The 15,224-nt window shown below is 42.0% G+C and overlaps 1 protein-coding gene across 5 annotated transcripts in view; it reads right to left on the reverse strand.

Moving 5' to 3' along the window:
- The window catches only part of EVC2 (EvC ciliary complex subunit 2), a 174,133-nt gene that overhangs the window by 133,084 nt on the left and 25,825 nt on the right, over nucleotides 1–15,224 (reverse strand). For all 5 annotated transcript variants that reach the window (XM_038399537.2, XM_038399536.2, XM_038399535.2 and 2 more), the window contains exons 6-7: nucleotides 13,313–13,422; nucleotides 6,885–6,944 (exon numbers count right to left, since the gene is read on the reverse strand). In XM_038399537.2, the coding sequence (XP_038255465.1) occupies nucleotides 6,885–6,944; nucleotides 13,313–13,422 (170 nt within the window). The remainder of the gene's footprint in view (nucleotides 1–6,884; nucleotides 6,945–13,312; nucleotides 13,423–15,224) is intronic.

Genomic DNA, 15,224 nt, shown 5'->3' on the forward strand with positions numbered 1-15,224 from the left:
AGCAGTCCCAAAAGCCTCCACTTACCTGTTACTGTACAGTGTGACATAACTCATAGGATCAATGACAAATACAGTGTAATAATAATAAATGTACCGCAAGCATCTCAAAATTAATAAATACATTGACAGTGTTATATCCATAGATGTACACCAAGCACCATAAAATTCTTAACAGGCGCCAAAACGGCAGGGACAGGTAGAGCACAGTATACCACTAAGTGTTACTGAAGCTCACTGTTAAAGAGCTCCTTCCAAGCCTCCGTGAGCCACATTGCTCTGCACTGAGCACTTCATTGAGCTCTTCTAATAGCCCTGGTGTCTCGCTGTTCAAACTCAGAGCTACTCTATCTCTCTCTGCCCTCCACTCCAGCAGCAACTTTTCTCTCTTTGCTTTTTCCCCCTATTATGCAGGCCACAGGAGCAGCCATAACCATTGGGATAATTTTCTCTCTGAGATCCAGTCTTGTGAATAAACAATGCCAGCATTCCTTCAATCTACCAATACGACATTCCACAGTCATTCTGCACTTGCTGAGTCGGTAGTTGAATCTTTCCTTGAGACTTTCCAACTTTCCAATCAAGTTGGCCAACGTACGGCTACACAACACACAGGAGCAAGGGGTAGGCTGGGTCCCCCAGGATGACTACTGACATTTCAACATTGCCAATGGTAATCTGGAAGTCAGGAAAAAAAGTCCCTGCTTGTAGCTTTCTGAAAAGTCCTCTGTTCTTAAAGGTGCGAGTGTCATGCATCTTCCCTGATCAACACACACTAAATTTGGTGAAGCATCCCCAGTGATCCACCAGTGCTTGCATAACCACAGAGAAGTAGCCTCTCTGTTGATGTACTCTGTGGCAAGGTAGTCTAGTGCCAAAATAGAGATGTGTGCGCCATCTATTGTTCCACCACAGTTCAGAAACCCAATTGCTGCATATCCATCCACTATGTCCAGCACAATGCCAAGAATCTCAGTCCTGCATAGCAGGCGGCAATAAATGGCCTTGCATGCTTGCATGACAATTGCTCTCACAGTGGATTTTCAAACTCCAAACGCATTTCCCACTGACAGGTAGCAATCTAGCATTGCAAGTTTCCACAGTGTGATCTCCACTTGCTTCTCCATTGTCAGTACAGCTCCCATTCTGGTGTCCCTGCGCTGGAGGGCTGGTGCAAACTCAGCATTCAGATGCAGGAATGTGGCCTTGTGCATCCAAAAGTTCTGAAGCCACTGCTCATCATCCCAAACCTGCATTACGATGCAATCCCATTGGTCAGGGCTTGTTTCTTGGCAATGCAATGTCTGCAGTTGTTCCATGAATGCCACCAACAACCTTGAACTGGTTCTCGCTATGTCCCAGAGAAATCTGTTCTGCAACAAATCATCATGTGCCCTGATTATTCAGTTATTCTTGCAGCTCTGCAAACACTTGAGGCTTGCATGTCCTGTGCTTGCAACCCTTATGACAACAGTGAAGAGCTGTTCAGGCTCCACGTTTCTGCCAGAGATGGCAGGTAGCGAGGCAGGCCATGTAAATTCATGTGATTTTGAAAAAAATTATGGAATATAGATGATATTTTATGGGGTGGAACAGTTGCATGCTGGGAAGTTGACCCTTTGCACCCTGTCACCTCTGTTCAACTTGTGGCCCCACCATGTATTGCCAAAGCTTCCCAAAAGACAGTGGGCTGGACCGTGGTGGCTTCCACATCGGGATACCTACCCATGGTGCACTGCACTGTGCATCAATATCAGAACTCTTGGTGAGTATCCACTGGACTGACGCACGGAGACAAGTATTCATGCGCACAAGAGATATATTAACTGCAGCAGTAACCAAAATTTGTAGTGTAGACATGGTCTTATTCAAAACATTAAAACAAAGTCACCATCCACCATTAAGCAATAGAAATTCAGAGAACCCTAAGAAAGGTGGTATGGGTAATCAGTTAAACAACTGCTTAACTAAGGTTTATTTTTTGCCCTCTCTCTCTTACTCCTGCCACTCATTCATGGTGTGAACTTCCAGAAGTCATTATTGATCAGATTTTCAGAGATGCTGCACTCCCATTGACTTGAATGGAAGTTATAGGTGCTGACAATGATGGAAAGTCAGGCCACAGGTGTGCACAGTATTTATTATTATGCCCAGCATGGGATGCACAGAACAGGAGAACTTTTTGCGTGCAGTTTTTGCTATCTAAACAGCTTCTTACTTAGCATTAAAAACATTCAGCCAGAAACAAAGGCAAGCAGTTTTCACAGACCCTAATGAGCAGAGCTGCAAGGCATCTGCATGCCACTCAAATAGCACTCACATTTTTTTCTAGGCCATGGAACTAACTTGTTTTAGGCAACCAAGCATTTTACTCCAGTGAAGCAGAAGAGAAAATGCACAAGGTTTATAAAACTTTAAAGAGTGGTATGTCAACCATGTAAGGTTTCAGAGTAGCAGTCATGTTAATCTGTATCCGCAAAAAGAAAAGGAGTACTTGTGGCACCTTAGATACTAACACATTTATTTGAGCATAAGCTTTCGTAAGCTAATGCATCCAATGAAGTGAGCTGTAGCTCACGAAAGCTTATGCTCAAATAAATGTGTTAGTCTCTAAGGTGCCACAAGTACTCATTTTCTTTCAACCATGTAAGTAATCAGACCATTTGAGGGCTGACAGCTCTTTGGGACTAACTTAAAACATGGCACTATCATAAATACATTATTAATTATTTAGCACTCTGTGCTAAAAGTCAAATTACTGCCCAAATATATAAAACCATTGCCTTCACATGGATTGCATGCACTTGGGGCAGTCTTGCATATAAGAAACTAGACCGGGAACATTAGTGACAGCTGTTGTTAAGGATGAACTACAACCCACCTCTCCTTTTTTCCATTACTCATAAATTTCTCATGCAAATCCAATTTTTTCTGAAATGTTTCATGCTTGGTCTCAGCCCAGAAGGAAATATTGTGTATGGAAAACAAAATCCATTCAGCCTTTTTGAGCTCTATAAATATATTTTTAAACAACAGAATATACCACATACTTTCCGCCTTAAGTTCTAATGACAAATGTTGTGCATGTGTAGCTCAAAAAATAGTTGAATCAGTTTTGTTCGAATATCGCCTGTTTTGCAGATCTCAATGAGGTCTAAGAATCAGGCCAGAACTGGAAAATAGTAGTATAGAAGTTTGAAGTTATAGTAATATTCTGCGGGAATTGCAATACTAAATCAGACCAGCAGTCCAGCACCTTGTCTCACACTATGGCTAGTAGCAGCTGCTTCAGACGAACTTATAAACTACCTATAAAGAATGTTTTTCTTAATCCTGTCAGTTAATGAATGACTAATGCCCCTTAGCAAGAGAACTTAGAACCTAAATTTTTAAAAGTTCTTTCTAAAGTAACTGTGAATACTGTTATTATCCATTTAAATGCCTATTTTTTCAAAAAAAGTCTAAGCTCTTTTTCAGTGGCACTGAGTCCCCCACCTTAATAATGCACTATAGGAAAAATACTTCACATTATAAATTTTAAATTCTTTGTCTTTCAATTTAACTGAACATCCCTTGTTCTTGTATTATGAAAAAAAATGGCAAATAAGAGCTCCTGATTTACTTCCATGACCTGAAGAAGAGGTCTGTGGAGCCTGAAAGCTTGTCTCTTCCACCAACAGAAGTTGGTCCAGTAAGAGATACTGCCTTTCCCACCTTACCTCTTCCAATATACCAGTCATTATTCTGGTTACCTCTCTCATGCACCATTTAGCTGTCCCATCTCTAAACTAAAACAGTTCCAATATGCACACTTTCTCCACATACAGCACTCTTTCTAAGCCTCTAATCATTTTTGTGGTCCATCTCCTGACTCTTTCTATTTCTGCTCTATCAATGAGCATTAGGGTAGGAATAAAATAGATGGGAAAAGGAGAGCAAATGAAGAGCAAAGGAAACCATCTTATTAACTTATTTTTTCAATAGGACAAAACACTGATCACCTTGAAAGCAGCCAAAATTATATTACATACAAAAAATTACATTAAAAGAACATTATTTAAGTTGCAAAGTCAAGCACTCAAAAGCTAGGAAATGCCAAAATTAAGGTTGACAGTGCAACCTTAATTTGGTCCCCTTGTCTGTATGCATTATTTATACAGTGATTAATTATATGGTTACATATTATTTTCCCCACGGGATCCCAGCCTCATTCAGTAGGCAGGGGAGATGGTCCTCACTTAAGGAGCAGCTATTCAGTATTTTGTTCTAACCTCCTTTTTTAAGCAACATTCAGAGAACCCTAACTCTGGAACTTTTGAGTGTTCAGAAATTTCAAAAGAAACTTAGGCACTTAGGAGCCTAAGGGTTTGTCTACATGGTCCCGCAGTTTGGACCAATGGGGTGTGAACTGAAGCACACATTAGTGTGCTGCACTGTGCTATAACTGCCCTGCGTAGACCCTGTGGGAGTGAACTAAATGGTACCTAAATTAAATTTGTTAGTCTCTAAGGTGCCACAAGTCCTCCTTTTCTTTAAATGGTGCCTAGTTCGCGTTATGTAGTCCTGTAAACTTTGAGAATTAAACTAAACTGAATTAGGGCCACTTTAATTCTGAAAAAAGAAAAGCAGTACTTGTGGCACCTTAGAGACTAACAAATTTATTAGAGCATAAGCTTTCGTGAGCTACAGCTCACTTCATCGGATGCATTTGGTGGAAAAAACAGAGGAGACATTTATATACACACACAGAGAACAAGAAACAATGGGTTTATCATACACACTGTAAGGAGAGTGATCACTTAAGATAAGCCATCACCTGCAGCGGGGGGGGGGGGGGGGGGGGGAGGAGGAAAACCTTTCATGGTGACAAGCAAGGTAGGCTAATTCCAGCAGTTAACAAGAATATCAGAGGAACAGTGGGGGGTGGGGTGGGGGGGAGAAATACCATGGGGAAATAGTTTTACTTTGTGTAATGACTCATCCATTCCCAGTCTCTATTCAAGCCTAAATTAATTGTATCCAGTTTGCAAATTAATTCCAATTCAGCTGTAGCTCACGAAAGCTTATGCTCTAATAGATTTGTTAGTCTCTAAGGTTTCACAGTAGCAGCCGTGTTAGTCTGTATTCGCAAAAAGAAAAGGAGTACTTGTGGCTCTCCTCTGTTTTTTCCACCAAATGCATCCGATGAAGTGAGCTGTAGCTCACGAAAGCTTATGCTCTAATAAATTTGTTAGTCTCTAAGGTGCCACAAGTACTCCTTTTCTTTTTGTTAGTCTCTAAGGTGCCACAAGTACTGCTTTTCTTTTTGCGAATACAGACTAACACGGCTGCTACTCTGAAACCTTTAATTCTGAGTAAGAGCGTACATTCAGGGGTTTAATACAGTTTAACTAACCCACCTTAAATTCACACCTTTAGTTAATTTGTATTTACCTTCCCGAGTGTCCCTGTTTGACAAGCCCTTAGGCTCCTCAGTCCCTTTTGAAAATGGGACTTAGGTGCTTTTCACTCCGAATCTATAAAATATTTTATCTGCCCTGGAACTTTTCTTGACTATGTAAAAATATGAAATCAGCTCAAAGGTCAAGCCAACACTTACTGGTGGCAGAAGAAACAATTTCAATTTTGAAAGTAACCTGGACATATTGTTATCCTTTCGGCTTTGAGAAATCCAAGACGGTGGAGTATTTGCTAGTAATTCCCTTCCCCATACAAATCATATAACAGAAAAGAAAATATCAAACTTGTACAGTAGCCCTTTAATTCTCACTGTTCTCTTTCCTTGAAGATTCCATAACTTCACCTTCACAGTGGAATGCCAGTTCCTGTTTACTCAAACGCTGCACAAATGCTGCTGCTTTTATGCAGTACTCTTCTGCAATATTTCCTCTCCATTTCCACTTGTTCTGCAATTGTCCTATCTATATGACCTTTAGACTTTAAATGACACAGCCATGGCAACATAGCTTTGCAGTGAAATAAACTATTTTCTACTGCCTGAGTGCAAGTGATCAGTATTCCCACCACTCTGGCCACCACTACTTAATAAAGATTCCCTACAATGAAACAGCCTGCATGGGTAACAAAAGGAGGGAGGAGACGGGGGGAGACAGAGAATGAGTTTAGGTGAAGAAATTACTCTAGCAAGGTAAGCGATAGATGCAGAGAGACGTTCTCTAATGGAAATTTGAGAGAAACAGCACTGCTTGCTGAAATCACCTTATTCTGCAGGCTTATTTGGACCATTAGCAGCCACATATGTCACTAGTAAAAGAACAGAAATACATATTGGAGGGATGACTGATCAAAGAGCAGGATGGAAATTAAACTATTCCTCTTCTGCTGAATTTTTCCCCATCCAGTCCCCCAGCACAGGTATTTGAATCAGCAGAGTGTGTAGTGCCACTCCTTAGTAAATGTAAGACAACTTGCACCCTTCTGGAATGAGCACTGGAAACAAAAAACCCAATTCATGCTGGATCTGCCCAGCAGCAAGTTAGCTTGCTCATCGCCATTCTCTGGGGTTGAACAGCCTTCCATTTGGAAAACTGGATCTGAATATAGCATAAAGCCACAGAGCTTCTACATTAAGAATTCTGGTGCTTAAATATAAGCCTCTCTTCTGCCTGCTCTGTTTGGGTAACAGAAGGAAAAATCTCATTTGCAATTCACAGTCATAAGCATTGGCCAAACAAACCAAAGGCCAAATTGTGATTGCCTTATTCACACAAGTAGCTCCTTAATTTAACTTCCTGTAACTGACTTCAATGGGACTATTTTATAAGTAAAAGAGTCACAATTTGGCACTTTTTTATTATCCAAAAGAGGTAAGCAGAGGAATCCTTAGAAGTACCACATATAGTCAATTATCTATGATTCAGTGTTACCTTAGTCTTTTCCTCTCCTGTTATGGTGAATGATGCAGTCAAACTATGCTGTATTTTGTTCTGGAAAAGACATAGAAAAGTATCACAATATTATAAAACAAACTTAATTTATAAAACTGACACGCCATTCAATTACTGTACAGAAGCTTCCTTCACACACAACTCAGAGGCAAGCATTTTTATTAATTATTATCATCACTTATAACTACAAAAGTCTAATAGAAAAATGCAACATACTTATCTACTGCTAACAGGCAGGGAAGCAGCTGTTCTATGGGGCATACTCCCCTCCTAACTGTATGGCCCCACAGAACTTAATGGTGCTCCTCATAGCATTAACTTCTGCCTGGAGGAGTGAAGGTGAACCAAAGGCAGCATGGCTCCTAAAGGGACCACAGTAGAATCATAGGGCTAGAAGGGACCACAAGGGCCACCTAGTCTAACCCCCTGCCAAGACGCAGGATTTGTTGTGTATAAACCATCTGAGACAGTTTGTTCCATTGTCCTACTTTTTCTTACAGTGAGGAAATTTTTCCTGAGCTTTAATCTAAATCTGCTATGCTATAGTTTGAACCCATTCAAAATCAAGCTGGTTTGGCATGATTTGTTCTTATTAAATCCATGCTGGCTGCTAGTGATCACCCCTTCATCTTCTAGGTATTTGCAAATTGAATGTTTTATACATTGTTCTAGTAGCTTTCCAGGTATCGAGGTCAGGCTGACTGGTCTATAGTTTCCCGGCCCTTCCTTTCCCCCCTTTTTAAAGATGGTCACTATGTTAGCCCTTCTGCAGTCTTCCAGGACCTCTCCTGTCATCCATGAGTTTGTCAACGTTACTGCCAGTGGCACTGAGATTTTTTCAGCTAATTTCTTCAGCACCCTAGGGTGAATAGCATCGGCCCCACTGACCTGCATTCATTCAAATTGGTCAGAAGACCTCTGATGAGTTCTTTACTTATCCCAATCTGCATTCCTTCCCCTTTATTGTCCATGTTAACTTTGTTAGTTAGTTGTCTGGTCACATATTATTTTTTTGTGAAAAGACTGAAGAAAAGTTGGCACTGTGAAGCTCTGCCTTCTTATCATCTTCCATTACCAGCTCCCCTTCTCCATCCCTGATCTTTCTTTTTTGTCTAACATATTTGAAGAACCCCTTCTTGTTGTCTCTAACATTTCTTGCCAGCTGTAACTCATTCTTTGCCTTAGCTTTCCAGATTTTGTCCCTACATGCTTGCGCTATTCCCATGTATATTTCCTTGGTGACATGCCCCCCCTCCATTTCCTGTATGTATCCCTTTTGTTTTTTAGATAGCTAAAAAACTCTTTGTGCAGCCACACTGGCTTCCTGTGGCTCTTCTTCTCTTTCCTCTGCATTGAAATAGCTTGAACTGCCAGTCCCCTTTGACTTCTTTTCTTTCAACTGATCTAATTCAGGGGTTCTCAACCTTTTTCTTTCTGAGGTCGTCCCCCACTCCCCCCAACATACTATAAAAACTCCATGGCCCACCTGTGCCACAATAACCAGTTTTATGCATAAAAAAGCCAGGACTTGCATTCATCATCATCACTCCCATAACTGCATTGGTTGTTGGGGCACCATTATTGATGAGCAATCAACCAATTGTCTCCACCCCTGACAATTGTATGTCAGTGCTTGAGTCTCCGAAGTCCATTCCTGTCCACTCTTTTATGTTGTAAATCCATCTCTTCTTCTATCTACCTCTTCTTCTCTTCCCCTGTACTGTCCCTTGGAGGATGATCTTAGATCGGCCAGATGATCTTGTTATGACTAACTTCAGCCTGCACTTCTTCATGGTCGTCAGGAGGTCTTCATATGACCCAGCGCATTGGGTGATGACGTTGTGGACCTCTTCATTAGTGATGTGGTCGAAGTAGGAGGTGCCCAGAATTTTACGGCAGCATCTCATGTCTACTACCTGTATTTTCCATTAAAGTTCTGTAAGGGTCCATGTCTCGCACACATACAGAAAAATGGAGATGACCAATGCATGCAGCAGTTTCAGTTTGGATTCCAGAGAGATGTTCTTATTCCCCCAAATTGGCTTTAGCTTTGCCACTGCTGCTGCTGTTTGTGCAGTTCTTGCCCGAATTTCTGCCTTGGATCCTTCATCAGTGATGACTGCCCCCAAATACTTGAACTGTTCCACTGTCTCCAGCTTTTGTCCACTGACAGTGATAGGTGAACTGATCCCATAATGTTTGCTTGTGATCATCTTGGTTTTCTCTGCACTGATTTCCATGCTATATTTTAGGGAGGTTTCAGCCAATCATTTCACAAGGTTGGCAAGTTCATCTTCGCTACCTGCCAGGCCATCAGTGTCATCAGTGAACCAAAGATTTGAGATTGGTCACCCCTCAAATGCTAACTGTGCACATGTGATCTTCTAGTGCATCAGTCATTATGTGCTCCAAGTAGATGTTAAACAGTGTGGGCGAAAGAAGGCAGCCTTGCCGGACTCCTACAGTGGTGCAAAACCACTCTCCTATTTTGCCATTGACGAGAACTGCACTGCTGGCCTTGGCATACAGTTGTTTAATGGTAAGAATAAGCTTCCAACCAACATTGTACATCTTCGTGGTTGCTCAGAGAGCTCCGTGCCATACTCTGTCAAACGCCTTCTTGAAGTCAACAAAGACGTGGTAGATGTCCTGCTGGTGTTGTAAGTACTTCTCACATAGAACATGAAGGTTGAAAATCTGTTCTGTGGTACTTCTTCCAGCACGAAAGGAAGCCTGTTCCTCAGCAATGATATTCTCTGCTTGTGGCTTCAATCTGTTCAATATGACTTTCAACATCACTTTACTGGGATGGCTAATTAAACTTAAGCTCCGGTAATTCTGACACAATTGCAGGTTGCCTTTCTTTGATAGTGTGATGATTAGGTATTATGTCCACATGGTCCGCCAGGTCTTGTTGCAGATCTTGGTGAGTACATCTATTACTATTTCTCCTCTGAATTTCATTAATTTGGCTGGGATGTTGTCAATAGCTATAGCCTTTCTGTTCTTGAGTGATTTCACAGCTGTCTCCACTTCTTCATGTAGTACTGGAAAGTTATCCTCCTCTGTTGAATCTGGGCTGTCTAAGACACTGGGATCTCCATTTGTCTGGTGGTTGTATAGATCAGAGCAGTAGTTTGTCTACCTGTTGATGATGACCCTTTCTTCAGTAAGACTGTTCCCTTCTTTGTCTTGAATTGCATTAGCTTTGGTCCATCTTTCCTTTGTCATATCTTTTACAACCTGGACCTGCGTTAGGAGGTGGCAAGTAGGGCAACTGCCTGGGGCCCCATGCCACCGGAGCCCCCATGAAGCTACATTGCTCAGGCTTCGGCTTCAGCCCAGGTGGCGGGGCTCTGGGTCCTGGGCTTCAGCCCCATGTGGTGAGGCTTTGGCTTTCTTCCCAGCAAGTCTGATGCTGGCTCTGCTTGGCAGACCCTCTGAAACCTGCTCGTGGCCCCCAAGGGGGCCCCAGACCCTTGGATGAGAACCACTGGTCTAATTAATACCATGAAAAACCTCAAAGGGACCATGATGCCACAAAACCAAGCAGAATCAGAGGGATAGACTTACTGCGGAGTTGGAGCTGCTTCTCTTGTGAATCCCCTGATTTTGGACACCGTTCAATCTATTTCCTTAGTGAGTCCCCTCCCCCTTCAGCAAACTCCTTTCCCCCTTAAAAGAGGAATAGTTGGCAACGGAAGATAAACCATGGGGAGTTTCCTGGGCCTCCAGTCCTTTTCCAGTGGGCTAGAGGCAGTAAAGGGGGTTTGATAAAAGGACATAGACAGCTTTTTTTATTTGGGGAGGGCCAGAGTTAAATAATAGAACAACAGCTGTTAAATATAGTTGTATATAGTTGTTAAATATGGCTTTAATACTATGATTTAATAGTTTTATACCATGACTAAATTAATCCACTTTTAATAAAGTGAGAAAAATGATCTTCTGTTCCAAACTCAGTATTTCCTTTATTTATTAATGGAATCCCTAATTTTGGGGCCAGGGGGGAGGGAGGACGCTAAAGACCTCTAAGTCCCACTTGTCTATGCCTATGTGATATGGCCCTAAGTCTTCAAACTTCTCAGAAAACTCAACCCCAAGCAACTTCTAAACCAAGACAACAGGAAATACAGTTAGGCCTGAATGCACAAAAGGAGTTAGATACCTAACTCCCAGTTTTGCGACCACAGCAATGCATGAAACACCCACTGAACCCTGTAGGTGCCTGAACTTGCTTGTCATCTAATGTTTTTTCAGTAAAAGTTCCCGAGGCACCTATGTTCCTGCCTCTGAGCGTAAAGACTGCTGCCTCCCTCTAGGTGTCCAAAGGCCTCCCTCTAGGCATCCAGAGGCCTATCTCCCACCTAAGTCCCAGAGCAATTTACAAACCAGGAGATGACAGGCATTTAGCCAGCTATGTTGTGTGTGGGACCCAATCCAGTAAGCATTGTCTAAGCACACTTACCAGATCAGGACCCTCAGATGAGTTCACAAAAAAACAGTGGAGTGGGTTTGGGTCGGGGAAGAGGCAGCCCTCCCTCATAACTCACCTGAGAGGTGGCAAAATCCTGTTCAAATCCCTTCTCTCCCTCAGGTGGAGAAGGAGCCTTGAACTGGAGGTCTCCCACATTTCAGGTGAGACTGCTAACCACTGGGCTAAAAGTTATGCAGGAGGTCCTCCCTCCCCAACCTCCACCTCCAGCTTCTTGCTAAAACAGCATAGGTACCTAAATACAGGAAAGGGTTCACAGCTGAGAATTGCTGGTAGAGATAGGCACCTCCCTGCAGCCAAGACTTAGGTGCCTAACTCTGTGAGAGGGGTGAGGCTTAGTGCACACACACCTGGTCAGCATCTCCCATTGCCTAGCTTAGGTGGCTCCCTGCCTAGCATACTGGTGTTTGTGGAACACTGTCTAAGGCATTTGTGTCTCCCTATTCATTTTATTAGGAGTCTGGGCATCCAACTCAGGCTTTGTGAATTAGTGATTTTCTGGATGCTGTGATATAATGCATCACAATACCTCACTCCTTTCATGCCTGGCCTTAACCCTTAGGAAAACATTCACAGACAACTCATCTTCAGATCACAAAAAAATTGCACTATCAAATCAGTTTAGTGGTCCATTTAGTCTCTGACAGTGGACACTACCAGATGTTTCAGAGGGAGGTGCAAAACCCCCAAAAAGGAAATATTGCAAAAACGGGGAAGTTGTTTCCTAGCCCCCCATCAATTAATGGTTGACTTCTTTTTAACTATGTCTGTTCCAATTAGTCATTAAATGCTGAATGAAAAGAGAGACTGCTGAATTGGAATTAATTTGCAAACTGGATACAATTAACTTAGGCTTGAATAGAGACTGGGAATGGATGAGTCATTACACAAAGTAAAACTATTTCCCCATGGTATTTCTCCCTCCCACCCCACCCCCCACTGTTCCTCTGATATTATTGTTAACTGCTGGAATTAGCCTACCTGCTTGTCACCATGAAAGGTTTTCCTCCTTCCCCCCCCTGCTGTTGGTGATGGCTTATCTTAAGTGATCACTCTCCTTACAGTGTGTATGATAAACCCATTGTTTCATGTTCTCTGTGTGTGTGTATATAAATCTCTACTCTGTTTTTTCCACCAAATGCATCCGATGAAGTGAGCTGTAGCTCACGAAAGCTTATGCTCTAATAAATTTGTTAGTCTCTAAGGTGCCACAAGTACTCCTTTTCTTTTTGAGAATACAGACTAACACGGCTGCTACTCTGAAACATTTAAAGAATTGTCATAGATCATTCTTACTAAGATAGTCAGTCAGTCTTTACATAAAAGGGATTTTAATATGTATTTGTTTACATATATACAAAGACATGGTAAAAGAAGTGCCACAAACAAACAAGTACATTAAGAATGCCCACAATTAGGAAAGCAAAGCCATAGGGTAAACCTGAGACCATATTATAAAGTCAAATGAAATTACATTTCCACCAGCATATGGCACAACTTCCAACTCCTAGGAGGCTACAAGGAGTTCAAGCATGAGCATTCACACATTCAGGTTACATTATAACATACACATAAAACAAATGGATGAAACTTTGCTATTTTCTGAATGCACAGATAAAATGGAGAGAGATCCCAAATGTAGGGAGAAAATTATAGGCTAATACACAAATAATACAGCTCTAGCTTCTTTCATCTATTGAACTTGAGAGGCCCAGTGCTAAGTCACTCCCATCATTAATGTATAATACTCATGTATTTACAGATTCATCACAGTCATTCAGAGAATAGTGTCTAAAAGATTGCATCACTATGTGCTGATCTTATCATTTAGGCAACCAAGAGCAGGTTCCAGTATTCCCATACTGTGTGTACATAAATTGTAAAGGATAAAATAAAATGGAAAATGAAATACCAGTGATGAACTGTTGAAGGTCAGTTTAGCAGGCAGTGTCAAGACTCTGCCATCCCAGGTTTCTTTTGCATCAAGAAATGCAATGTAGTTGATTGAGTAATATTCTCCAACTGTTATAAGAGAAAAATCAGTGTGTAAACTAAATGTAGATGAGTGTATTACAGAGTCATGTCTTTATTTTCTTTATTAAAACAGTAAATACAAAAGGCTTGAATAGAATCTAGTAGAGTTACACATCCTTGGAGTTTTATAGGAAAATAATGGGCTTGATTTTCTGAAGTGCTGACAACCCACTTGAAGACAATGGAAGCTGCAGGTTTTCGGCACCTCTGAAACTCAGGCTTAACATAAATAACAGATAGCAATACCATTTTAGGTTCCACTTGTAGAATCCAAGCTGCGAGTCTGCATCAGCAGAAAGACCCCTTAGAACATGGATGCAGCAGCATAAGCCACTTGCAATCCTCACTTTACTAGAGGCATGAGGGGCAGGACCACCGAGCGCAGTGGGCAACATGGGCAAAAGCAGAGCAGAAGGGGATAGGAGAAAGTTCATTCTCTCTTCCACGAAGCCTCTACTGGTGAGGCTCCAATGGAGACTTGGATGGACCTTGGAGCGCCCTTCCCTAGGTGGAATCTGTGGGGAAGGCCAGCAGCAGTATCACAGCCTCCATTTTCCAATAAGATAAACCCCTCCCCCATCCAACCCCACACACACCAGCCACCAACACATGTTTAGCTGTCCCTGCAGTTACAGGGAGTACATATGCACAGTTCACCCCCTGCTTGGTACTTACAGTAGCAAATCTGGCCCACTATGTTTTGTGACATAACTGCAATGAAATCTGTATTAAGTGAGCATTCAAGATACCAATAAACATTTGCTTCATGGAGATGGTCTTAATAAAAGTGGAGAAGAACTGTACTCATTACTTGGGGGAAATACTTTGAGATGGCCTCTTGAAATGAGAATTAACTAGTAAGAGTGGTCTCCTGTACAGGCTTGTAGTTGATTCTGGGGTTGATCCTGCTCCTATTTTATACTTTCATGGAGTTTAAGGCCAGAAGGCACCATTAGATCATCTAGTCTGACCTCCTATATAAACACAGGACATTAACTTTCACACAGATACCCTTATTTTAAGCCCAATCAGTCTAGTTAGACCAAAGCATTTGAGTCCTCCAGAGACTGAACTGTTGTGTACCACGAGCAGAGAACAAGAGGGACAATGGTGTTACCAATGCCCAAGGCCCCTACATAGCAAAGAATTGATTAGGCAAGATATGCCTAGTAAATCCTAGCAGGTGACCAGCACCCCATCCTGCAGTGGAACATGAACCCCTACCCCCACTAAGATCCTTGCCAATATTACCTGGGGGAAAATTATTATATGGGCAAGACACATGAACCGGGCATCTAAGAAAGAGCATTCTCTATACCACCTCACAGCACTGGTCCACCCTGTCTGGGGTCCAGTCTCCAGCTGTGGCCAATCTCTGATGCTTCAGAGGAAGGCGAATCTTCTCCCCACCGCATACATCTGCAGGGTACTAAAGCCAAAAGGTTTTGTCACTGACTTCACTGAAGCGGAAATAGAATTTTAACTTAGAACACCTCCAAGCAATGAAGTTAACTGTGTATAACACACACTATCTGCAGACACACCTGTAAGTCATGGCATAATCTTTGTGCCCATCACTGGGAGATCAGTTTAAGGCGAGATGGGGCTGACATATCAATGAATGAGAGTACAACAAATGAGCTTTGTTCTTTTATGTCACTCTAGTTTAGATTTCTTCATAATGCATAGAAACCCCTTCCATTGGCATGGAAAACAAAATTCAATTCCAGCCTTTAATGAAGCTGTGCCAGATGTGACAATTGATCCGCTTTGTTTGCAATTCAGTACTG

The sequence above is a fragment of the Dermochelys coriacea genome, chromosome 4, assembly GCF_009764565.3.
Source record: "Dermochelys coriacea isolate rDerCor1 chromosome 4, rDerCor1.pri.v4, whole genome shotgun sequence".
NCBI classification, from domain to species: domain Eukaryota; kingdom Metazoa; phylum Chordata; order Testudines; family Dermochelyidae; genus Dermochelys; species Dermochelys coriacea.